Below are 23821 nucleotides of genomic sequence, written 5' to 3' on the forward strand. Positions count from 1 at the left end.
CATTCAGTTTTTACAAAAATTTATTTGAAGTTATGTTCTGAAAATAGGAACATACATACATATATATGTATAAGATTTATGTGCAAGTGATTACATTCTAAATAGGCAAATCCAAATGTGAAATTGTCAGTACATCAGTCGTGCAGATTTTCTTGTGTACATGAAGCTTTTAGAAAGTTTATTCAACTTATAAGATGTAATGACTACTTGAATCATGTTATTTTCAGTTTAATTGAACTAGTTTTACAAACCAACAGCACATAGTATTGAATTTATTTCAAAAAATTGCATGCTAATTGGAAATTTATTAGAAAGAAGAGTTTGTATTAAGTACATCCATAATCCTAATCTATAAAAAGCAGAGTACAAATACAAAGTACAAGTTATTATTGTAGCACTCAAGATTTGAAAGTCTATTTTTAGATGAATGATCAATTCCTAAACTTTTTCAGCATGCATAATTTGCGGTGGAATGTAATCCTCGCAGATGGTATATACTAAAAACTTCCCAAAAAAAAAAAAAAAAAAACTGCTGTACAATGGACGCATGTAAATACGTGCATACATTGGGTCAAGTTTATTGCACCATAAAAATAATATATTTACGAAGTTCTAGATAAAGGTAATAAAAAAAATAATTAGCCATTAATTACTCTTATTAGGTGGGTCAATCTCAGCACCAGTCTTTAGTTTCTGAATTAAATTTTCTATAGAATCTGCCTCCATTAGGCCGATAAATTTGTGCACAACTAAGCCATTTGAAACAGCAATTACCGCAGGTACAGCTTTTACTTCAAAAGTATGAACTAGCTCAGGGTTTGACTCTACGTCTACCACAGCTAGATTCAAATCTTCCATTGGTCCTACCAGCTGTTCTAATTTTGGAGTTAAAATTTTACACGGGTCGCACCACTCAGCATGGAAATTAACTATCACAGGGACCGTACTGTTCATTACCTTTTCTATGAACTCTCTATTGTCCTTAATCTCAAATTTCTTATTGCTACGGCTCAATAAGGAGATCCCACGCGTCGATAGCTGCAAAGTGTGCTTCAAACCACGCAACATTGTCACTGCTTTATATCTAATTAAATACAATAGTATAACTGTGCGTATATATTACTTTATAGTATCTGCATTTATATAACCTACGTGACAAATTCTTTGAAATAATATTTCAATTTAACTATTTATACAGATATATTTAATTATGTAACTAGTGTTGAGATTAGTTATATTTCGAATAGGTAATATATATTGTCTCAATAATAACAAAGCACGTAAGAATTTTATATGTAAGGATATGAATCCTAAAGAACTGAATCAACAATCATTGCAAGTTAAAAATATTCAACTCGCAGCTTTCTTAGTCAGAAGAATTGTATTTTCTCAGATAACCCAGTTCTTTATTCGCACAGCTTTTACCGGTGTGATCACCTCAAATTTGACGTAAGCGAAGAATACCACCAAAGATGAACCAGCCAGTAGAACTAGAAGTAACGTGCGCCAAATGAATAACTGATCATACGACTGTAAATTGAAAAAAATTTTGTTATGTTCGTTTAATTTGATACAATGTGTTTTTATTTCTCAGCACGAAAGAAATGGAACATGTGCAGAGAAAAGTATCCAATGGGTATGGAAACCTGACATAAGACATCGATTGTAAAGAATGAAAGAGAATTACCTTTGCTATGGTCTCGCTACTGACATCGGAGGTCTCTGAAGCTCTTGGAATACTGATCAGTGCAATCGTAACTATTCCCGTAACACTTACTGCTGTCAGGCCAAATTTTTTTTGGGTCCGCAAGGATATCAGACAAATCAAGCCTGCCGTTAACCACAGGGTAAGTATAATAAATGTGCCAAACCCAACTCCCAAAATCAGAGTTGTCATTCCCTGAAAAGTTATTCAATTAAAATGGCCCGCAGAGTAGTTATGTATGGTGGTTTTTTATTTTATACTCTTGAAAATGGAATTTCGTTAAAATGATTCGCAAATTGCTAACAAACTTGTAGAGATTTATCGCTTTTTACTTTATACTCGATAATCACTCCGTGCGTAATTCCCATATATGTCTGTCTGTATCTACTATTACCAAGTCAATTGTTGTATAATCTGTCTGAACTTTACTCATGCATACGTATTTTACTTACCTATTGATAACGTTGTTGCGTTATTTCGTAATTTTACTTAAAACCATATATTATACACACTTACTTTGTTATATATGACACAGATATATTAAGAAGAAAATGTAATATTTTATAACCGCATTTTTTTAAATATTCAATCATTTATCACTACGAAAACTAACCTATCCATCTTTCGCCTGAAATCTTTTATCGGATTTTTTCTTTACTCTGCTGGTTGGAATTGCCGGCAGATGGCTGCTTCCTCGACATTCGACGTTTTCGTTCAATGGTCTCGATAAAACGCTTGTAAAATGGTAAATATCACATATTCATGAACTGCAAGGTACTTTTCAATTGTGAAAAACCAAAAAACTGTTCATACGTATTATTGTCACGCCATCATTTGCTAATTACATTAAAATCTGTAACTCAACCGGCAACTTTTACGTAAACAGTGAGGTTAGATTTCGTCAGACAAACTTTTGTGATTTCTAAAAGTTTAACCGTAGGTCATATTTGTCGATATTGGAATTGACCACGCCATCCGGATAGTCTCACAGAAAATATTATCGTCCACCTTGCACCCAAATTTCTCTAATTCATCCGTTATCAAATTACGGGCATTTAATTCCACTGCTGAAGTTTGACAATAAACACGTTTTGCAGGTATCTTTCTCATTATACATGTTAACAATTTGGCAACCCGTTTTTTACGTCAACTTAATGATTCCAGAACTGTATTGCTGGTAAATCAAATTTTAATGGAATCGTTCGTGCCGCACGATTCCCTTACAGATACTCAAATGGCTATAGAGACGTATCTCAGATATGGAGCGTCAATCAAATGCTGCTCCAAATCGAGGAAAGCAGTTCAACAAGTATACATGTAAGTTAAATCATGTAACAAAGCAGAACTGATAGACTATTGATTAGTTTCACCATATGTTCTTATACAATTGGTGCGTGGTATTGAATAAGCCAAACTTCTTTTAGATGGAATAATGCAGCAAAGTTTAGTATCTATAATTTTATAGAAGTATCAGTTTTTTACATGATTAGGGATAGCCGTTATTCTTTGCTTTTAAAGCCTCATTTTGATCAATGTTAGCACATATAGTCTCCAACTTTGACCATTAGTTTCAGTATCGTCGTATTCATCAATTTAGCTTGAACAAAATATAATAGTTGTTAAATTTTACAGCTTATTTCGAAGTGAGTATTAATAGTATTGATTTCAGATGCGATTATATTCAAATCCAGCACGCCGACCAAATTTCTTTTCACAATTTGTTGAGAACATTAAACAAGAAATGCAAAAAAATAAGGAGATGAAAGAATCGTTGAAAAAATTTCGTGAGGAAGCTGAGAAACTTGAACAATCGGATGCCTTAAAATCTGCTAGACAAAAATTTCAGAGCGTTGAATCTGAAGCTAATAAAAGTTCGGAAGTAATCAAGGAAAAGTTGGATCATCTCAAAGAAAAGGTGATAACTTGAACGAGATTCAGTTCGTTTGGTAGAATTTTCATTTTTCCTAGTATTATAAATCACATGTGGGTATTTCTGAAGATTATTGTGTTTGTATTTCACAGTTTCCGCTTGTTTTAGGGGAGACTTCTATGAAGTTGTTAACTTTGTTTTTATTTTAACCCATGCAAAGGTTTTGTGCCAATTTAATTTATTCTAATCAAGAAATCCTTAAATTACTAATTTTTTGATTATGGTATCAAAATGAAAGCACCTATTAGAAGAAGTTTTCCCAAACATTCCTTGTGCATACACTTTTATCACAATAATTTAGTATCTTTTGTAGGACCATGCACCACCACGATCCAACCATATGTGGAAAAAATGTTTGATGGTATTTTCTTAGGTGTAGAAAATGAAACTGAACAAAAAAATTGGCAAACTCGACAAAATCTTCCCTTAAAAATGTATTATGCGTCATTAAATTTTGTACTTCCCGAGTTGAAATAATTTGTTCAGTGATTTGTTTTTCCAGGTTCAAGGTGTCTTGGAAGAGGCCAGTAAATCGGAAATAGGTAAAAAGGCCGGTCAACTTGGTGAAGAAATAACCAAATCAGCCAAAGATGCAGCCGAAACTATTTCTGAAAAAAGTCAAGCTATAGGAAAGACTGGAGCTTTTCAAACGATATCACAAACTGCTGAGGCTGTCCGGAAAGAGTTTGACCAGCAAGGAATGCAAGGTTTTCAAATACATAAAGTTTATTCACATAATTTTTAATGTCTTATTTACATAAGTTTGTTTTCACATCTTCAACAGGTCGTGTTTATGTTCCTCCAAAGAAATTACGAAAACGTAAAGAAGTACCTGACATAGTGGACGAAAAGCCAGTGGAAGCAAATGAGGAAGCTACTGGTGTCGAACTTCACAAAGATTCCAAATTTTATCAATCTTGGCAAAATTTTAAGGTACAGTTTAGGCATTTGTTACTAGAATAACAGTAGTACAGTTTCGTACTAAGTTTACTTATTGTTGGAATCTACGATTCGTTTATAAGCCATGTAGGACTTCATCAAAGCCTAATTTATCTTCATAACTGTCTAGTGTAGATTAATAAATGAATGAATGAAATCAAGTCATGAAACTATTTAGGTATATTATCTGAAGTACAATTGTCCTGAGAAATCTCTGATGGTACTGCATCCTTACAACTTTTGAACAAAGATTGGTTCAATCAGTTTTGTTTCTCCCACTTTTTCAGGACAACAATCCATATGTTAATAAAGTCTGGGATTGGAAAATGAAATATGAAGAATCTGATAACCCTATGATACGAGCTTCTAGGCTACTCACAGACAAAGTGACAGACGTAATGGGAGGTCTATTTCAAAAAACGGAACTTTCAGAAACACTAACTGCAATTTGTAAATTAGATCCAAGTTTTGACAAGGTATGAGCCTTTTTATTTTTATCATTTATTCAATTTCAGGCCATGGTTATATTGTTTTAGTATGTGGAACGTATTTATTTACTTGCAATCTAGAATCTAACATGTATCGTATAATATTCTTGTAGCTTTTTCCACTCATTCTTAACTTGAAATCGTCTTAATTTTGTGACATTAAAACGAACTCAATTAACCTTTGTATTCCTAGAAAATCATTAAGGAGGTTTCTAATTAGCATTAGTCTGTATATCTATTCGATAACAATAACACTTACGGTAACTGATATTGACTGTGGTTTAATTAGGTCAAATTTCTGAGAGATTGTGAAACAGATATAATTCCGAACATTCTTGAAGCAATGGTGAGAGGCGATTTGGATATATTAAAGGACTGGTGCCACGAGGCACCATACAACCTTATATCACAGCCCTTAACACAGGCAAAAAAATTAGGATACTATTTAGACAGTAAAATTTTGGGTAGGTGACATACACACATATTTATTGAAATACACAGATATGATTTTATATTATACAATTTTACGTAATTGCAGATATCGACAACGTAGATCTTGCAATGGGAAAAGTTATGGAACAAGGTCCCGTACTAATAATAACTTTCCAATCGCAACAAATTATGTGTGTAAGGAACGCGAAAAACGAAGTAATTGAAGGTGATCCAGAAAAAGTGATGCGTGTGAATTACGTTTGGGTCTTATGTCGAGATCCTTCTGAATTGAATCCAAGAGCAGCATGGCGACTCTTGGATTTGAGTGCCAATAGTGCGGAACAATTTTTGTAGTTTAGATTCTGTTTAAGAAAATTCGTCAGGATTCCTTGGAAATTTCGTTATAAAGTAGACAATGATTTCATAGTTCATATTGCGCTGGATCAACTTTATCGAAAAACGAAACAAAAAAATGAATACCGTAGGGTACAATTCTATGGTACATTTTGCGAGATTTCGTCCTCTGTTACTTGTTAACGGTCTGCCACTGGTCATTTTTATTCGAATCCAGAGCAACCTCATATCCTGTAATTATTTTATATCAAAGCCAGAATTTGTTGCGAATTTAACAAATTTCATTCTGTATGAATATGTTACATGATATCTCATTTTCATTTTATTCATGAAACCTTGTTTCCATAATTTAAAATATAATTGCTCGTACTACATTCTTTTTATTATCGCAGGCACATTCACGTCACAAAACCACGGTTATATCTCTGTAAATAATTGACTTGCTGGTTTAGAGAGTGTTACCTCTTGACAAGTCTTGTAAAATACAAATATAAAGAAATATCGTGTCATATTTATTAATTAATTACTTTAGGGTTGACATTGTTACTGTAATATAAATCTACTATAGTCAGCTTGAAGAGATTACAAATTACGTATCGAAAATCCGATTTCCGAATATTACTTTGAAACAGATCTACTACTTAATAAATGAGGCCACCTAATTACAACTTTTTGGAATTTATACTAAATTTTTCATTGTTAAATCTCAAACTTCTTATATATGTTACAAAAATAAAGCCACAAACATAAATTCATAATCTGTTACGTTCCTGTACAAATAATTTTGCGTCTTATGCTTAAAATATTTGAAAAGGATTTTCTATTTCAATTGCTGTACTCATAATTGCACCTGTAAGAAAGCATATCCATTCAATGACTGAGCTTACGGTTAATCTCTAGTAATATTACGGCCCGTGACATAAGAATCCTACGTGACGTCATTCTCTCGCGAGTAAGGCGCTATCTTGACGGCAATGTGTTGAACTAAAACTCGGCACTCTGGCCATGGAAAGCACATCTTATCATGCAACTTAAATGATCAATGCCGTAGTGATCATCGAGATTTGCGTTTGACATTTCCAGTAATTTTCTTGCCATATAAAGACGGGAATAGCTAATTAAACATGGTAAATATAAACAAATAGTAATCCCTCAATGTTTTCGTATCGAATAATTATTCAAATGTGTTAAATTTCCTCGTATTTTTTCATCCGTATGAATATCAATACGGATTCTTACTGTGGCCGTCTGCTTTTGCTATTTTCAGCTTGTTGCAAGGAATACGTTATTAAGATTTAATATGCATTTTTTCAGGGTAATGAAAGTTCGCTGCCAATGGAGTTATGCTCGAACTGTACGTATATATTTGAATTCTATTCGTGACTTGATTAAATAAATCTCTATCATATACCAACTCACGGTTTATTCAGCAAACATGTCAACAGTATATCTGTCACTTTACCTCGTTCCAAACCCTTGTGTCCTTCACTAATATCACTACCGGTTTACTTTTCCAAATATTATAACCAGTTACATATTCTAAAATAATACGACACGATAAATAACTGTTATGTTTAATAACTGAGTAGGGTTTTTCGTTCCTCAACTTTCACTATGAGCTAGTAATCTTGCAACCCGTCTTATTGACACATCTTACAAAGTATGTACAAAGAATTTTTATTCAGCCAAAATAATACTCACTAAACAAAACCAGCAATAAATTATGTTTTCATATATTTTGCTTTAATTATTGAGTAATAAAACGACGGGTAAAAAATATTTTTAATATTTTAATGGCTTGGTTACAATTATTTTCCATTTTTGTTGATTGAAATTTTTTCTAACCATATTTATTTGTTAAATGTGAATAACAGTCGACGCCGATGAACTAAGGAGGCTTGGTAAACGTTTTCGGAAATTGGATCTTGACAATAGCGGTGCTTTGAGCATAGATGAATTTATGACGCTACCGGAACTACAACAAAATCCTTTGGTCCAACGTGTAATCGAAATTTTCGATGCTGATGGTAATGGCGAAGTAGATTTCAAAGAATTCATACAAGGTGTCTCGCAATTTAGCGTCAAGGTATGTAAAGTGTATTATTATAACCGACAATTTTATTCGCCAATCATTATACAGATAGGATCAGTCGATCGACTTTCTTACTATATGTCCAATCAAATATATGTAAAGTGTAAGCATTTATTTATTTCCTATATGGATATTAGTCAACACAGTGTTTACACACAAAGCGTATCTTTTTTATTTTAGGGTGATAAAGAAAGTAAATTAAGATTCGCATTTCGAATCTATGACATGGACAATGACGGGTACATAAGCAACGGTGAGTTGTTCCAAGTCTTAAAAATGATGGTTGGCAATAATTTGAAGGATACACAACTCCAGCAAATTGTAGATAAGACAATTTTGTTCGCCGACAAAGATGAAGATGGAAAAATCAGCTTCGAGGAGTTTTGTTCGGTATGAATGATATTTTTGTTTTCCATATTGTACAAATACCAAAAATTTATTCAATCTTCGCATCAATAGATCAAGTGATGATGAACACTTAGTAATAAGAAAACTGTGTTTTCTTATCTAATTAGTAAAAACACTGGGAATCATATCAACTTAATATATAGCACACAGAACCCTGATCTGGTTTTTTGTACGCAACCTATTTTTACTTTTTTGTTTTTTTTTTCAAATACTTAACTACTATCTTGTAATGATTTATAATGCAAATATCGCTCACCAAGTTACATCAGGAGAAATCATCACCCTCTATGACTTCCTAAATGAACTCTAATCTATCGCCTCAAGTGATACCATTCATTCTCACTCATACGGTTATTGAAAGAGAATGCCTCTGCTAATTTAAACATTTTTCAGGTTGTTGGTAATACCGACATTCACAAGAAGATGGTTGTCGATGTCTAATGAATCAAAAATTTCTATAAACAAGAAAAAGAAAGAGCATGTTTAAAGCGTAAAAAATTTCATCTTTATTTGAAGGACGGAAGAAAACAACAAAATAAATAATAAATTCGTCATAAATTATATAGGTAAACAGAAGACCATGCCGGTCCATCTTGCAACACTGCGCGATCTTGTAGCTCATCGGCACAGTGTATAAGAGAATTATTTACGAGTCACATGATTATAAGAGTCTACTAATACATTATTTATCTCTTATATCTATTTAAATTGATAAGCTTTATTGAGGCAGGATCTCTTATTGCTATACTCGTTCTGCGCAACTCATAAGTCGAATTAACTGAAAAATTTATTCGAATCACGTTAATATTATCGATCTTATCTATTTCTTTTCAACGTTTATATCAACAATTTATCTGGATTCCCACGAAACTCATCAAACTATTCACATATTGAATCAAACCTATTATTTTTTGCATACAAAAAAGTTTTTACTGCGTTTAAAGTGTTGTTTTATAAATTAGCTAAGAAAAAATTAGACTAATGGGTAGTTTTCGTGTCTGAATGAATCTAAAAAAAAAATAACAAATGTTCACAAGTTGTCGGTCAACACTCACATTGGATGTCTACCAATATCATATTGAGGGTAAAGGCATATTAGACAGCTTCATATCTGAAAGTTGTACTAAATTTGTATAAGAATATGAGTCAATCCAGATCAAATCACACACCTTTTAGACATTCATATTTCGACCTAAATATTTTTTTTACATATTCTGTGAAATCAAGAACCAACACACATATTCTTGTGGGAAAATTTGCGTATCGTACTTGAATTTTATGGAGTTGACGAATTCTTCTTAGATTCTGAGTACGCGCTTTTACTTACATGGTTATATTTTGAAATGTAAAGGAATTCATTGATTCCGTAAAATATCAAATATCGCTTCCAAATTTTTCAACAAATATAAGTGCCTCATTTTATTTATCCACAGAATGCATAAGAAAAAATTCAGCCAGTTGAAATTTTCTCAATGTCAATTTTACCTCAATGTGTTCGATTTAACCTTGATTAACTCATGCAATTTTATAATAGTACTTTCTTATGTATAGAAAAGTTCATATTATTTCAGTGGTGTTATCAGGAATTATTCTTATTGTACTACTTGCTACAGATGTTATATTAAATCTTTAAGAGTTTTATTTATTAATTATCTTTTAGTCAAGTGCCATTCATATTAATATTATAATTGTATAGCTGGCGATGGACTTGACATAAGCCGGCTGAAATAGTAATCCAAACCATTATAACTCTTTAATTTGTTACCATTTTTCCCTTGTTAAAGTAAGTTACTGCAGGGGTTACGATTTCTTTATGATACAGAAATTGACATTCGTTAAACCATTTTTGAATATTTCACAGTACCACTTACTTCAATTACACTTTTCGCTGTTACATAAATAAAGATTTAAAAAAACCTTTAAAAAAAATAGAATTTTCGGCTTGCTGAAGACAAGTTATCAGTGTTAGTTACTTATAAAAAATCAATTTAAGATTCTCACTAGCCATTTAAGTGTTCGAATTCACCGAATTCTTCTCAGAAATAAATATAACTCTGTTACATATTTGAATTACGTTGATTAAATATCGTTCATTGTCAAAAATTATAACGTTTTTAGAAAGATAATTGATTCACTATCAAACGTGCAATAATACTATTTCTTATTGTTTCTTACCCTCGGCACGCACACGATCTAAAATGAATATAGCCCGTTTTTTATGCATTGCCACATAATAGTTTATCAATTTTCTTCTTACCCTCCATGAAAAAATAGGTAAATATGTATAGTTCTCGCTAGAAATCAGAAATAAAGAATGCCAAAAATAAGCTATATTAACATCACTTGAAATTCGTAGGTTGAAATTAAGCCAAGTCGTACTTAAATCTTTCAAGATATTTTAGCAAGTAATTGATGATTGTCTTTTTTACGAATAATGAACTCAGTGCAACAAAAAAAAAATAATTAAAAAAATCAATTGTAGCAAATTCATAATTTCTTCAGCATCAAAAGTAATCATACCATTTTTATATTGTAATATAAATAATCTGGCTTATCTAAAATTAAGATTTTCACGCCCCTTTCAATGTTCATCAATATTGCAAAATCTTCATCATTCATTATTAATTAGAAATTCTATGCCTGGAAGTATTCTGTTGTTGTTTTTCTCTTATTTTTTTTTGAAATGCAAAGACGCCAGACAGTATGATTATGTTTAATAATTGCAATTTTATATTTTTATTACCCTCACAGATAAAAACAATCTTCAACTTTGGTGTAAATTTGTACTCTCGAGGTTTTGCTTATGGGAATTTAACATGATCTATGAGTTGCGAGTACAAATTTACACCCAACTTGAGGCCCTTTTTCAACACCGTCGTAAAATTCCTTTCTTGAATACCCAATGACACTGAATATTTCACTAGGCATAGAATCATATTTTAAGTACTCTCACTCTCTCTCTCTCTCTCTTTGAATCCTTTGAGTCCTTGTCTTATCAATAAAATTCAATCTCTCTCACACACAAACACGCGCGCATATGTAATATATATGAAGTAATATATTATAAAGTAAATGTTATTCTGGCTATTTAACTATTTCCGTATCAAGTAATCCTGTCAGATGTTATCTATCGGCATCTGACTAAATAAATTATAACTAATGCATGTAAAAGAATCTCTCACAAATAGTACCAATCAAGTACTGTATGTTAATATCTGAAATCTTTATCTCATTATGTCTTCACCAAAACATTTCTACACTGTGATTGAATCATTAATTTAACTCCACGTTTTAATATAATGAAATTTGTCCAAAAATAAAAATCAATCTCATACTGTACATCATATGTGAGTTTTATATTTGAAAGTTACTTGCTTCGGTAACTGACTTAATTATTCAGTTACAATGGGTAAAGTAATGCAATTGATGAATAATTCAACAACTGAAGAACATTTATTTCTAAATTACTTATTTTTAATAAAATAAAAGTTTCAGCCAGATACTAAAATGTCTGGTGATACCTTTATAAGAACAGCTATTATCCCAGTAGCGAGATACCTATTATATGTATATTATTTTATATCCACACACATATCTATGTATAATTTCGGAAAATCACACATGTAAAAGGAAACAATAAGAAAGACAAACGTAGGATGATCTACAAATATAAGTTGTTTTTTATTTTCTATTTTGACTGTTTTCACAAGAAATACTTGGAGCAGCCTACTTTACAAATTTTAGTTTTTCTTAAAATTTCATGTTATAATATTGTGTCCAAAATGACTACCAGCTGCAACTGCCGTGATGCTCAAATTGTCGAAGGAATATTTGGTGAAATTTACCCAGGTGAATTTCAAATTAGTAAGGTTACAAATATGCATGGTCAACACACTTGAAATAGTCAGTTAAAAGATTTACTTTAACAAACTTGAAATTTAACTACTGATTTTACCGGCATCAATATTATCCAAGTATTACTCAAAAGCGTATTTAACAAGATTAAGATGTGTATTTCTTTATTTACGATGTTGAAGGTATGTTAAAATCCAAGTATGAAGGTATGGTAATTAAACGTGCAATTATATTATTATGAAATATTGAATAACTCTTCCAAACTTGGTATATCATTACAGAAATGAACTTTCTAAATCCTTAGGGTCCTTTCAGTCGGCGTCAGGGGATGCCGAGTATGGTTCAATAAGTAAAGATTTTGGAAGTTTAGCACCAGTAAAAATCAAGTCGTACACATTGACCAATAATAATCGCATGCAGGTTGTCCTCATTACTTGGGGAGCTACAATTGTGTCGCTGAAGTGTCCAGACAAGTTTGGATCATCAGCGGACATAGTGATGGGCTTTGATGATTTGGACAGTAAAATCAGAAGAATAAAATATTTTCCAACCACAATGATTACTAACTATAAATATTCTTCTTATATGTTATTTGTAATATAATTTTCTTCATAATTCAGGCTATATAGATCCTAATTTAAATCCATTTTTTGGATCTGTGCTTGGTAGATGTGCCAATCGTATAAAAGATGGTATGTTTTCCATCAAGGAAGGAGATTTTCAGTTATCAAAGAATGATAACAATGTACATCATTTGCACGGAGGGGTAAGTTAATAATTGCAAATTTTCATACAATGACTTTGTAATTGATAAGCCCTACTGGATCGTTAAGAACTACATAATTTTCAGTTCATACATCAAATTAATTCTCTACATAATAACTTTAACACACGTACTTCTTTGCCTAGCTAAATGGGTTTGGTCGACAAGTATGGGATGGACATATTGATGGTTGTACTGTTGTAATGACCTACCTCAGTAAAGATGGAGAGGAGGGCTATCCAGGGGATGTTCTCGCAACAGTACGGTTCAAGCTGACACCTGACAATAAATTGGAAATTAGTATGCGGGCTACCACGTCCAAGTCTACAATCGTCAATATGTCACATGGATCCTACTTCAACTTGGCCGGACATGTAAGTATCATTGAGCTTTCATGATGTTTGCAAATTGTTTTTTCACCTCATTCAATCTCAGGCTGCTGGTGCCGAGGAGTTGAACAAGCACAGAATATCCCTAAATTGCGATCGATGGACTTTTGCTGATTATACAGACCCAGTCCCAACAGGTGCTATACGCGGAGTAGGTGGGACTGTGATGGACCTCAGAATCCCACAAATTTTAGGAGACTGTCTGAGCAAGGTGACATCTTCAACGTAACAAGGATTTTATGAAATCAATTGCTTGATGAACGTAATACATCTGATTAGGCTATAATTGGTTCAATTACCTAATCATTATATAAGCATTCCCTTGCCGGGTAAAATAGTCGAATTATTTATAAATTCTGCTTAAACTTGGGTTGTTACATGTTAGGTATGGACCGTGTCTAACCATAATTTTTACCTGCTATACTTTAGCATCAGTAGACTCAGAATTGCACAAATGTTCTCTATTCAAATTGCGTAAATCATTTGACAAATACTGTTTGTTATTTTGTGTACAGGTACCACCTGGAGACGGTTACGATCATAACTTTTGTGTATTGCGAAGCTGGCAACCTGGAGCTTTATTTGTTGCACGGGCTCTCCACCCACAATCTGGGAGGTAACAACAACTTTAAATTTAGCATAAGAATAGACATTTAAAGAATTCATTAACAAAATACCATAACTAAGTATAACAAAAATGATCAAAATCATTGTATAACTGTATTTAGAATACTGGAAGTATACTCCGATCAGCCTGGGGTACAGTTTTATACCGGAGGCCGCCTGCCACCTCAAGCGCCACCCGATGACCAATTTTCATACGACATTTGCCCGCAAAAACAGGTAAGTGATGAACAAATCATGAATCAAAACCTTCACAAAAAGAACAAAAATACTTAATTAGGAACAGATTGAGAAATCTGTGGAAGCAGAGGAACTAGGGGATCGTTATGATGAAATCATTGGAGAGGGAGAGGAAAATGAGGATGAAGAGACATTCAAAGATTATGAATCCCAACCACCTCCAATACTTGAGTTTATTCCTGGAAAAGAACGTGCTGAGTATAGAAAGCATGGGGCATTTTGCATACAGCCGCAAAACTATCCCAACGCTATAAACCATGTAATTATTGATTCGTAATCCTGAGGTTTTGACTATGTAACATTATATTTATGTAATTTTTTTTTTTTTGTGCACATTATTCTAAGTCATACAATTTTGCACTACGTGGAACTCAAAAAAATATACTTTTCGAGACGTAGTAGGATTGTATTGGAAGTTGTCATCCTAATATAGCTATCGAATCCATCAAGTTACAACATTCCATATATTTTATTTGCAGAAACACTTTCCATGTTCAATTCTTCGCCCAGGCCAAGTATACTATCATGATTTAATTTACAAATTTGGAGTTCAACTGGGAAACTACATGTAAATAGAAGCAGGTAATGTATACAACAAAGAAGTTTAAGATCAAACAAAAATTGTTACTATTTGCCAGCAGATATCTCTATATCTGTGGAATGAAACATTTATTCTAATTGGTACAAACTCGACATATCAATGGTATAATAGGTCATTATAACAGGAAATTAATCCTATACAATTGTCAACATTATATGTACGTCAATTAATGACTACTATCTTTTAGAATTACTAGTGTGACTGTTATATAACTATACATATGTACAAGTTCGGTCTAATTTACCGTGATGAAAGATACTACAGGAATGAATATTATTTATAATAGTAACGGTTCTTTGCGATAGGCAAAAACCAATTTAAGAAAGAATTGAATTATTTATTGTTACAATATTTGACTCAACTTTGTCGTATATATTTTAAACTACTCGAAATTTTATTGCATTCCTCACAAACATTGAATAGAGCAATTTTTCAATTTAAATAATAACAATATCCGATCGTTTTTCTACAAATATAATCAGGATGGGGCGTATTTTGTTATGGTATTGCGATAATTATACTCTAATGGCAATGTGTTAAATTATTTAAAAGTAAATGAACATTATGTGGGTTAAAAGGTTTAGCTCGTCAAGTTTCATAATTTACTTTTCACAGTCTATCAATGAAGTTTTTTATTCATCCAAGTATTTTATATATGATACAATATAAATATGAAATAATTTCATTGGATTGAATATCATATTACTACGGAAATTTCACGATAGTAATCATTTGCTTGGCGAAATGTGCAAATACCAACGAATCACTATTTTTTCACAAAATCACAAGTACGCATACGTGGATTCTGTTTTGGGCAGAGATAGTGGTATAATATACATATTTTCCAGTGTCTCATGAATAAACCTAACTACGCAGATTCTGATTATAATTTTGAATACTGTCATCTTGTGTTAAAAAGTAAACATCAATAAGTACAATATACAATATTCTGGATTCACATTTTAAAACAGTGAAAAAGCTGATGGATCAAATATTATTAAGATTTGAAATAGATTCAAACAATTGGTTCATTTATTTTTAGCCAGTGAGGGTGATTGGTAATTATTTTTTTTGCACAATTATAGTCAATTGATACAATTTTCAAGTTTTGTAATGGAGTAATAGAGACTTATTAAAATCCGCACAGCTCTGTGGTTGATTAATCAATTTAATTTAATGAAACAAATTGAAAGAGTTACCCTATAAATAATTTATTCGTGTTTACGCCATGTGAACTTGGCTCTGTGAGTAGTACCTTCAACATGCTGTACTTGAGGCAACGGATGTGTATAGGTGCACGTAGGATTTGTGCAATACGGATGATATTTGCATTGTCGAGGTGGATGGGTGTAGACGCATCCCAATTTCGTACAAGACAATCCAAACTTGCATTTTGGATGCTTGTATAAACATTTATCTCCAAATTTGCAAGCAGGAAATGCACTGTAAAGTGAATAACATATGATACTGCAATCTTTATTTCACAAAGGAAGCATAGAGGTATTCGTTAAGTGTAAATAACAATTTTGTCAAGTATTTATGTTGAAAAAAAATTATAAGTATATCTACCTGCATAGAACAGTTGGATGGTAATATGTGCATTTGATCCCCAAGGTGCAATTTGGCCAATACCGACACTTTTCTTTAGATTTTTCGATTATATTTGATTTCAAAGGGTCAGCAACTATGTGTTTGTTCAAAGCTGAAATTCAAGTATTATCAATGACCTTTTATTGTTCTAAAAAGCCGAAACTGTATTTGGACATTGCACTCAATACCTGATAATACAATGGTATCTGCGATTCGTATGTCAACTACATGCAAACCACATAATGATATAAAAGGTTTTTAATAACCAATAATTTGAGTATCAAATCAAGTACAAATCGCTGACAACTGAACTCGTTTTATCATAAATATACTTACACTTGACAGGTACTTGTAGAGTACTACTGGATTTTGCATCAACAGGACTAGAAGATCTTGATCTCGTGTACACAATAGGACTCAACTTTCGTTTTTTCCTTGATAAACTCTCTTCAACTTCAGCATTATCCTCTGTATGATTTTTTCGGATTTCTTCAGTTTGTGTCTTGTCTTTATCACTATGAACAGGTTCGTGTGTTGGTTGAAAACCATTTTCAGCTGTTTTGCTTTCTGTATATTCTTCTGGACTTTCATTAGTAAGTATGAAATCATCGTCTTCATCAACCTTAAAGAAAATGGGAAGAGTATGAGTGAGTGGGGTTTTAGTTGTTTCGATTGCCTCAAAGATATTCAACTACATTCGATTAACTAATTACTTGTAATTGAACGTATTTCATTAATTCATAGGCATTTCCACTTGATGGAACCAATTACCTCCATCTCCAGACGTTCATCCTCATCTGAAGCACCCTTTTCTTTTGACACATTGTTGTTATACCCATTCAATGTGACCAGGAATTTTTGAGAATCATTGCTTCTTTGGAACAAAGACATTACTACACCCATGTGTTCATCCGTCACTGGCTGTGGCACATCTAATTATGAATGGTAAAGTGAGCATGTTATATTATCCATGTAACTCGAGGATTATTTCATTACAGTTGATTTCCTAATTCACGAGAAAAATGCATAGCTACTGATTGTTCGATCAATTTACTTACAGGGTTCTGGATTGTCGATATCAGATTCACCAGTAGTTAATTCAACTTGAATTTTTTCCATGACAAGTCTTTTGCTGGAGTTCAAGCGGACAGACAAATTCTGGCCCTCTCGCATTCCACTTACTATCGGACGTTTTGCTGCCGTTATTTTTTCCTGTTGAGAGACATAATTATTTTTTACGTAAATTTAGCCATCGGAGCCTCAAAGCATGCTGTAGTGTTAATGTCATTACAGATTTGATAAGCATAAAATTTTGAGAATTTGCATCATAAGCTCTGATTAAAACAATTAAATATACAATGAAAAACTTGAAGAGTTTTATGGATTTTTTTGCTATATGCGGTCCAAAGTTTTTTTCATTGCAATGTGGTTAGATTTTATAATGTGTCACGTTTTTGCGAAACATAAAATATGGGCAGTGCAATGTTATTTACCTATAAGATTCTGTGTGAATATTGCGTTGATCTTCCGAGATAAATACATATTTTACGATAGTAACTAGTCAGTGTTTATTCGAATTACCACATTAACTCTTAAAAGGATTATGATAAGTGAGAAAAACAACAACTTTCGCTTACATTATTTATTTTTAAGTTACAATTAATAGTTTTATAAGTGATTAAATAATTTAGATCCGTTCCATACAAATAGATTTGGAATTCGTTTAATTTCTACCAGTTTACCTAAACCTACAAAGTACATAACAAAATCGTAAAATTTATAAATAATGATAACACATAAAAAGAGTGCGATTTTTTCATTGAAATTACAACTCATTAAATATGCGGAGTGCTTGTAAAAATAATATCAGGTTATGAAAAATTTCCTTGGGTTATTTAGATCACTGATGATTGTTCAATCAACAATCTACTTTCTATTATTAATACTTACCATTAAAACTGGTTCGGGATTCTTTCGTGTAACAACTGACTGGTTGGCCTCCGCAACAGCTCTTAGTAACAGAGATTGCGTTGCCCGCCTTTGAAGCGGTGGTAATGGCTTCAATGGTCTGGGCGTGACAATGACTTTACTTGCAATTTTACCATCCTCTATATCTCTTTCGTCATCATCGTCATCACTCTTAGGTTCTTTACCAGCTGTTCCGACTGTTAGACCATCTTTCATCAATTTAGATCTTTTTCTATCACTGCTTTCCATCACAGTCCTCTTGACAGCTATTATTCTAGATTTTATTGGCCCAACAGCGGCCACTGACTCAGTATCATCATCCGTATCATCATCAGTGCGTAAATTCACGCAATCCTCATCCTCACTGCTCGGCAATACTTTATTTGTCAGATTGAAGCGTCTTTTGACATCAGGTGACTTGAAAATACTTTTCACTGGACCAAGACGGTTTTTTATACTCAGATTTGAGTTTGAAACTAATCTCTCCTTTTCTAAAAACTTGGCATTTCTCTGTTCATCCAATGAATCTCTTTTCCTATTCAATGAACTATCTCGAATCTTGATGCTGTTTCCAGATCCTAGTCTATCTTTGATAGAATTTGTTAACTTGTCCACATTCTTTACTCCCCGATTTAAGCAAGATTTATCCTTCAATTCTAAACTCTTGCTTGACCTATCATCCCTGACATTGCCCAGACGACTTTTGATGTCTACGATTTTATCAGAATCATGATTTCTGGTTTCTAAGTCATGATTTTTACCAACATTCCTACGAAGGTAATCTTCACTTCTGGTATTTCTACCACTGGAAAACTCGTTTCTTCTGCTTCCCTCAAATTCATGCCTGTCAACACCTCTCACAGGTTGTCTATACCGACTCTCAAAGCTTGGTCTATTCTTATGATTGTCAAATTTATTTCTTGACATTGGAAATTCAAGCCGATTTTTCACAGTAACTACCGAAGTTATTCTTGGCTTATTCACACTAGATTTCACTTTCTTTCGGCTATCATCGTCAGACTCTTTGTCAATTTCATCTTTTTCTGAAGATTTTGCAGCTACACTGCTATTTAGTTCAAGTTTGTTAGTTACACTGTCAAGAGAATTTCTCCTCAAATTTTTTGACGATATTTCTGATATTTTTACATCGATCTGTGCCTCAATCGAGGGATTAGAGACATGCTCTACCGGATTGGATGGTTTAGAAAGTTGAATACTTTTATCACGATTCATTCTAGTTGTACCTTTTACTAAAGTAGGCGAATCGGTGTCTTTTTGTTCATGAGAAGAGCTGCTAATTTGTACATTTAATGAGCTTCCCAACTTATTTTCTGGAACAATTTGCTTCAGTGAGTTTGGCGAAACTTGTGTAACATCTGAGTGCAAGGTTTGCTCAACAAGACTAGGTATCATAGGTTTTTCAACTTTTTTCTGCAACTTTGTTACTTTAGAGATTTTATCTACGGTGTCTGTAGTTTGATCTTCCAAAAATGATGTGGGGCATGATTTCTTCTTTTTCCGCTCTTCTTCCTGCTTAACAATTACGGTTGGTACCAAATCTCGTGAGGATTTTTTTTTTGCAACTGTTACTTTCTGCAGCTTTTTCAACACTTGATCGTGAAGCCAGTCTACAAACGGTGAGGTACTTTCTTCCAAGAATAGACATAGGTCCTCGTACATCTGCTGGCGCGTCTTCTTGTTCACAACCATAACTAAGATGTAATCCGGCAGCTCCTCATCATATCGAACCCCGAGTTCCAGAAGCTTGGCACGAATAGCGCTCTAAACATCGATGAATGTCTTATTAATTTACTGACGTAAATATAAAGTATTTGCATACAACTAATACGAGTTTTTGAACGAAAGAACGTAAGTCGTAGGGCTGTAATACAGATGTTTGAAAATGTAGAAATTTTTTGAAGGAGCATCATAGTGTCTATCAACGTTAAATTATTTTTAGACGTTATATTTTTTCAATTTTGACTGTTTATTATTGTAATGTAGTATAGTATTGTAATGATAAACAAATTACATATAGTCGTGTATATTTCGTTCACAATTTCAGACAAAAATGCTAATTTCGCTTACTCTCAATTGATTCGTCACTTCGATTCCGCGTATATCCATACTTGAGTCCTTTCGCGAGATCGCCGGCACAGGTATTATATAAAATCAGTAATTACTGTTTCAACGTTTGTTACAGACAACTGATATATAAAATAGCATCGTCTCTGACATATTGGTTGGGTTAAACCATGGATTTAACACACTACATAGACCCATTTTTCGGTAGAGGAGGTAGAGGACATCTGACCCTGACGGCTTTCAGCCAATCGCATAAGGGCTGTTCACTTTACACGACTCCGAGTACCCTCTGGTGTACGCTTTGTTAAAATTAATCTCAAGCAGGGTCTTAAATGGTTTTAAAGTGTCGAGCGTAAAAAAATGTGTCGACTGCTGGTCATTGCATACCGTTGAGAGAGTTTCACGCCGAATGTAATTCAAATTGAATACAATTTGCGTTAGATTGAAACTTATAATTGCCCGGCAATGATTTACTATTCTCTTATTTTTTTTTCCGTAAGGTAAAGTCGGTGAAGAACGAACCGCTCCAGAAATTTTGAGGTTATCAGAGACTAGCACGATAACTGAACTACAGTCGGAGAAAAAACAAAAATCATAAACAAAAATGATTCTACTTAACAAGATAATTTGCAATCGACACGTACTGAGAAAATCCAACTATCTGAACCTGAATTTGTATCGAAAATGTTGCTTTCACAACCATCTGCAAACAAAGCTATTACAGAAGAAAAAATGCATTCTCACTATATTTAAACGAGAAACTGCAAATACTCTTGGAACAGGTACTGTCAAATCTCAGGCGAAGACAGTAACGAAGAAGAATTTAAGAAAGTCTGAATTGAAGCGACTCCTCAATTTGGCAGAACCAGAGAAATATCGACTTTTGGGAGCAATCGGTTTACTAATTGTATCATCGACGGTAACGATGGCTGTGCCGTTTTGCTTAGGAAAAATAATTGACTTGATGTATGCAGCAGACAAAGAGAAAATGAAACAGAATTTGAACAAACTCAGCTTGACATTATTGGGTGTATTTCTAATTGGAGGCATTTGTAACTTTGGGAGAGTTTATCTGATGTCCACTACTGGGCACAGAATAACCCAATCTCTGAGGAAAAAGGTTTTCACAGCCATAGTTAGTCAAGAAACAGCCATGTTTGACAAACGAAGCACTGGCGAACTTGTTGGAAGATTGAGCGGTAATTTATCCTTCATAATTAGTGAAGATTACTTAGACAAACTCGTTTTAAAGCACATCACAGAACTACATCAAAATTTTTCGAAAGTCCTTTGATTTTGAATTCCTAAATATAATAAAATAACAGTTGAGATCACCTTCTTTTGATACATTTTTCGCATTTTCATATTTGTTACCTTTTTCACAAAGTTACATATTGTTAGGCGATGCACAGCTCGTCAGCTCAGCTGTTACAACGAACATCTCAGATGGGCTTCGATCGAGTATAATGAGCATTGCTGGAATATCCATGATGGTCTACATGTCTCCGGAATTGGCGCTAGTTGGTTTATCGACAGTTCCACCAGTCGTTGGTTTGGCTATAATGTATGGCCGATTTGTAAAGAAGATATCGAGACAGGTGCAAGACAGTCTGGCTGGTTTAAATGTGATCGCTGAAGAGAGAATTAGTAACATACGGACAGTGAAAGCGTTTGCTCAGGAGGTGAATGAGATTAAAAAATACAGTTTCAAATTGGACGATCTGTTGAAGTTATGCTACAGAGAAAGTTTTTATAAGGGTGTATTTTACGGAATGACCGGCCTCTCTGGTAACGCCATAATACTTTCAGTCTTGTACTATGGTGGAGGAATGGTGTCCGAATCATCGTTAACCGTTGGCAATCTGAGTGCATTTTTGCTTTACGCAGCCTACATTGGTCTCTCTTTGGGAGGTTTATCCAACTTTTATTCTGAGCTGAATAAAGCCCTCGGAGCAAGCACCAGATTGTTTGAATTGATTGAACGTGAGCCAAAAATTGCAATTCAAGGTGGAAGAGTATTGCCTCAAAAACTGAGTGGCAATGTTATCTTTGACAACGTCACTTTTTCTTACCCTACACGATTGGAATCCAAAATATTGAGTGATTTAACCCTGGAAGTAAAAAAATGTTCCATAACTGCTATTGTTGGGCCGTCAGGTTCTGGAAAATCAACAATAGCTGCTTTACTACTGCGATTGTATGACCCAAATGGGGGAAAGATACTTTTGGATGGAGAGGATCTAAAAGAACTGGATCCCACCTGGGTGAAAGCTCAGATTGGATTTGTATCTCAAGAGCCAACGTTATTCAGTTCCACTATACGTGAAAATATTACATACGGGGCTGCAAATTCGACCGAAACCGAAATTATGGATGCTGCAAGTCAGGCAAACATACTGGAATTTACACAAGGAATGAAAGATGGATTAAATACAATTGTTGGTGAACGAGGAGTGACGTTGAGTGGCGGACAACGTCAAAGGATTGCAATTGCACGAGCGCTAATCAAGGTATATTCCTAAGCTTGTGGAGTACATATGTTCATGTTGACTTTGTTGTATTTGACATCTTAATTACTCGTCAAAATATCACATTCATAAAGATTTAAGTACATTATTATTCACTTTTAGAAGAAGCAGCATTTGCTAACTATACCTACTTTTTTATAACTCTGGTGATCAGTGACTAGGTCGTAAATTATATAAAAAGAACCTAAAAGTATAAACAAAAAAAAAACTTATCTTTTACAGAACCCAAAAATTTTGATCCTGGATGAAGCCACGAGCGCATTGGATGCTCAAAATGAACGTTTGGTTCAGGAAGCGATAGAACGTGCTACACAGGGTCGAACAGTCTTGACAATAGCTCACCGATTAAGTACCATAAAAAATGCTGACAAAATAGCAGTCCTTGATCATGGCCGAGTTGTCGAAATGGGCAATTATGATCACCTAATGACTATGGAGAATGGATTATTCAGAAATCTGGTGAAGCATCAAACATTCACTTGAGACAATGAAAGAACAAAATTTTCATGTCGGTGAATTTTATGAAATATAACTGTAAAATTCAATCTGTAGGTAATATCTATCTGTTGACATGGCTTAAGAAAAATTAATGTAATTATATTTATAGAAATTTGTTAATTAGTCGGTGATGTAAATTTTATTAGCCTGTTTGAATTATATCGTCAATAGTAATCACAAAAAAAAAAAATGTAAATAATCTGAAAAGCACGCAATTCGCATTTGTGTATTGGTGAAGCAGAAGAAATGTGCAATATACTATATTTTATTTAATGCTGTATTGTCAGTAATTCATACTACTACATCATTTTCCACGATTGTGTCGCAGGAAT

General features: G+C 33.4%; 6 protein-coding genes across 11 annotated transcripts; 4 read left to right on the forward strand and 2 right to left on the reverse strand.

Moving 5' to 3' along the window:
• Nucleotides 1-225: 225 nt before the first annotated feature.
• On the reverse strand, nt 226-2297 carry LOC124412955 (thioredoxin, mitochondrial). Of its 3 annotated transcripts, none has more exons than XM_046893207.1 (3): nt 2158-2297; nt 1688-1900; nt 226-1490 (listed from the first exon to the last, which is right to left on the reverse strand). In XM_046893207.1, exon 3 carries the CDS (start codon nt 1066-1068, stop codon nt 646-648), a length of 423 nt encoding a protein of 140 aa, XP_046749163.1. In that variant the 5' UTR covers nt 1069-1490; nt 1688-1900; nt 2158-2297; the 3' UTR covers nt 226-645. The 3 variants fall into 3 exon arrangements, with proteins under 3 accessions (XP_046749163.1, XP_046749162.1, XP_046749164.1); XM_046893206.1 differs by having other exon boundaries at nt 226-1530; XM_046893208.1 differs by lacking the exon at nt 2158-2297 and adding an exon at nt 2038-2138 and having other exon boundaries at nt 226-1530.
• A 19-nt stretch (nt 2298-2316) lies between these two features.
• Nucleotides 2317-6599, forward strand: LOC124412954 (mitochondrial import inner membrane translocase subunit TIM44). 4 transcript variants are annotated; one of them, XM_046893204.1, is made up of 9 exons: nt 2336-2450; nt 2646-2802; nt 2870-3022; nt 3375-3620; nt 4138-4342; nt 4420-4568; nt 4862-5050; nt 5352-5526; nt 5601-6599. In XM_046893204.1, exons 3-9 carry the CDS (start codon nt 2981-2983, stop codon nt 5846-5848), a joined length of 1254 nt encoding a protein of 417 aa, XP_046749160.1. In that variant the 5' UTR covers nt 2336-2450; nt 2646-2802; nt 2870-2980; the 3' UTR covers nt 5849-6599. The 4 variants fall into 4 exon arrangements, with proteins under 4 accessions (XP_046749159.1, XP_046749160.1, XP_046749157.1 ...); XM_046893203.1 differs by lacking the exon at nt 2646-2802 and having other exon boundaries at nt 2317-2450; XM_046893201.1 differs by lacking the exon at nt 2646-2802 and having other exon boundaries at nt 2395-2479.
• A 246-nt stretch (nt 6600-6845) lies between these two features.
• LOC124413018 (calcineurin subunit B type 2) lies at nt 6846-10268 on the forward strand. The gene is made up of 6 exons (XM_046893311.1): nt 6846-6975; nt 7163-7202; nt 7723-7934; nt 8121-8330; nt 8742-8838; nt 8915-10268. The coding sequence occupies exons 1-5, from the start codon at nt 6973-6975 to the stop codon at nt 8787-8789; spliced, it is 513 nt and encodes a 170-aa protein (XP_046749267.1). The 5' UTR covers nt 6846-6972; the 3' UTR covers nt 8790-8838; nt 8915-10268.
• Nucleotides 10269-10412: 144 nt separating this feature from the next.
• LOC124413017 (galactose mutarotase-like) lies at nt 10413-15127 on the forward strand. The gene is made up of 9 exons (XM_046893310.1): nt 10413-12197; nt 12508-12723; nt 12824-12969; nt 13113-13340; nt 13402-13566; nt 13871-13971; nt 14084-14198; nt 14260-14478; nt 14699-15127. The coding sequence occupies exons 1-9, from the start codon at nt 12005-12007 to the stop codon at nt 14789-14791; spliced, it is 1476 nt and encodes a 491-aa protein (XP_046749266.1). The 5' UTR covers nt 10413-12004; the 3' UTR covers nt 14792-15127.
• A 294-nt stretch (nt 15128-15421) lies between these two features.
• On the reverse strand, nt 15422-20647 carry LOC124413434 (zinc finger CCCH domain-containing protein 14). The gene is made up of 7 exons (XM_046893998.1): nt 20467-20647; nt 18361-20160; nt 17469-17622; nt 17182-17342; nt 16747-17032; nt 16390-16522; nt 15422-16263 (listed from the first exon to the last, which is right to left on the reverse strand). Exons 1-7 carry the CDS (start codon nt 20503-20505, stop codon nt 16032-16034), a joined length of 2805 nt encoding a protein of 934 aa, XP_046749954.1. The 5' UTR covers nt 20506-20647; the 3' UTR covers nt 15422-16031.
• Nucleotides 20648-20821: 174 nt separating this feature from the next.
• On the forward strand, nt 20822-23628 carry LOC124413437 (ATP-binding cassette sub-family B member 10, mitochondrial). The gene is made up of 3 exons (XM_046894001.1): nt 20822-21662; nt 21865-22973; nt 23214-23628. Exons 1-3 carry the CDS (start codon nt 21068-21070, stop codon nt 23472-23474), a joined length of 1965 nt encoding a protein of 654 aa, XP_046749957.1. The 5' UTR covers nt 20822-21067; the 3' UTR covers nt 23475-23628.
• The last annotated feature ends 193 nt before the right edge of the window (nt 23629-23821 follow it).

This window comes from Diprion similis, chromosome 12, assembly GCF_021155765.1.
Source record: "Diprion similis isolate iyDipSimi1 chromosome 12, iyDipSimi1.1, whole genome shotgun sequence".
Classification (NCBI taxonomy): Eukaryota; Metazoa; Arthropoda; class Insecta; order Hymenoptera; family Diprionidae; genus Diprion; species Diprion similis.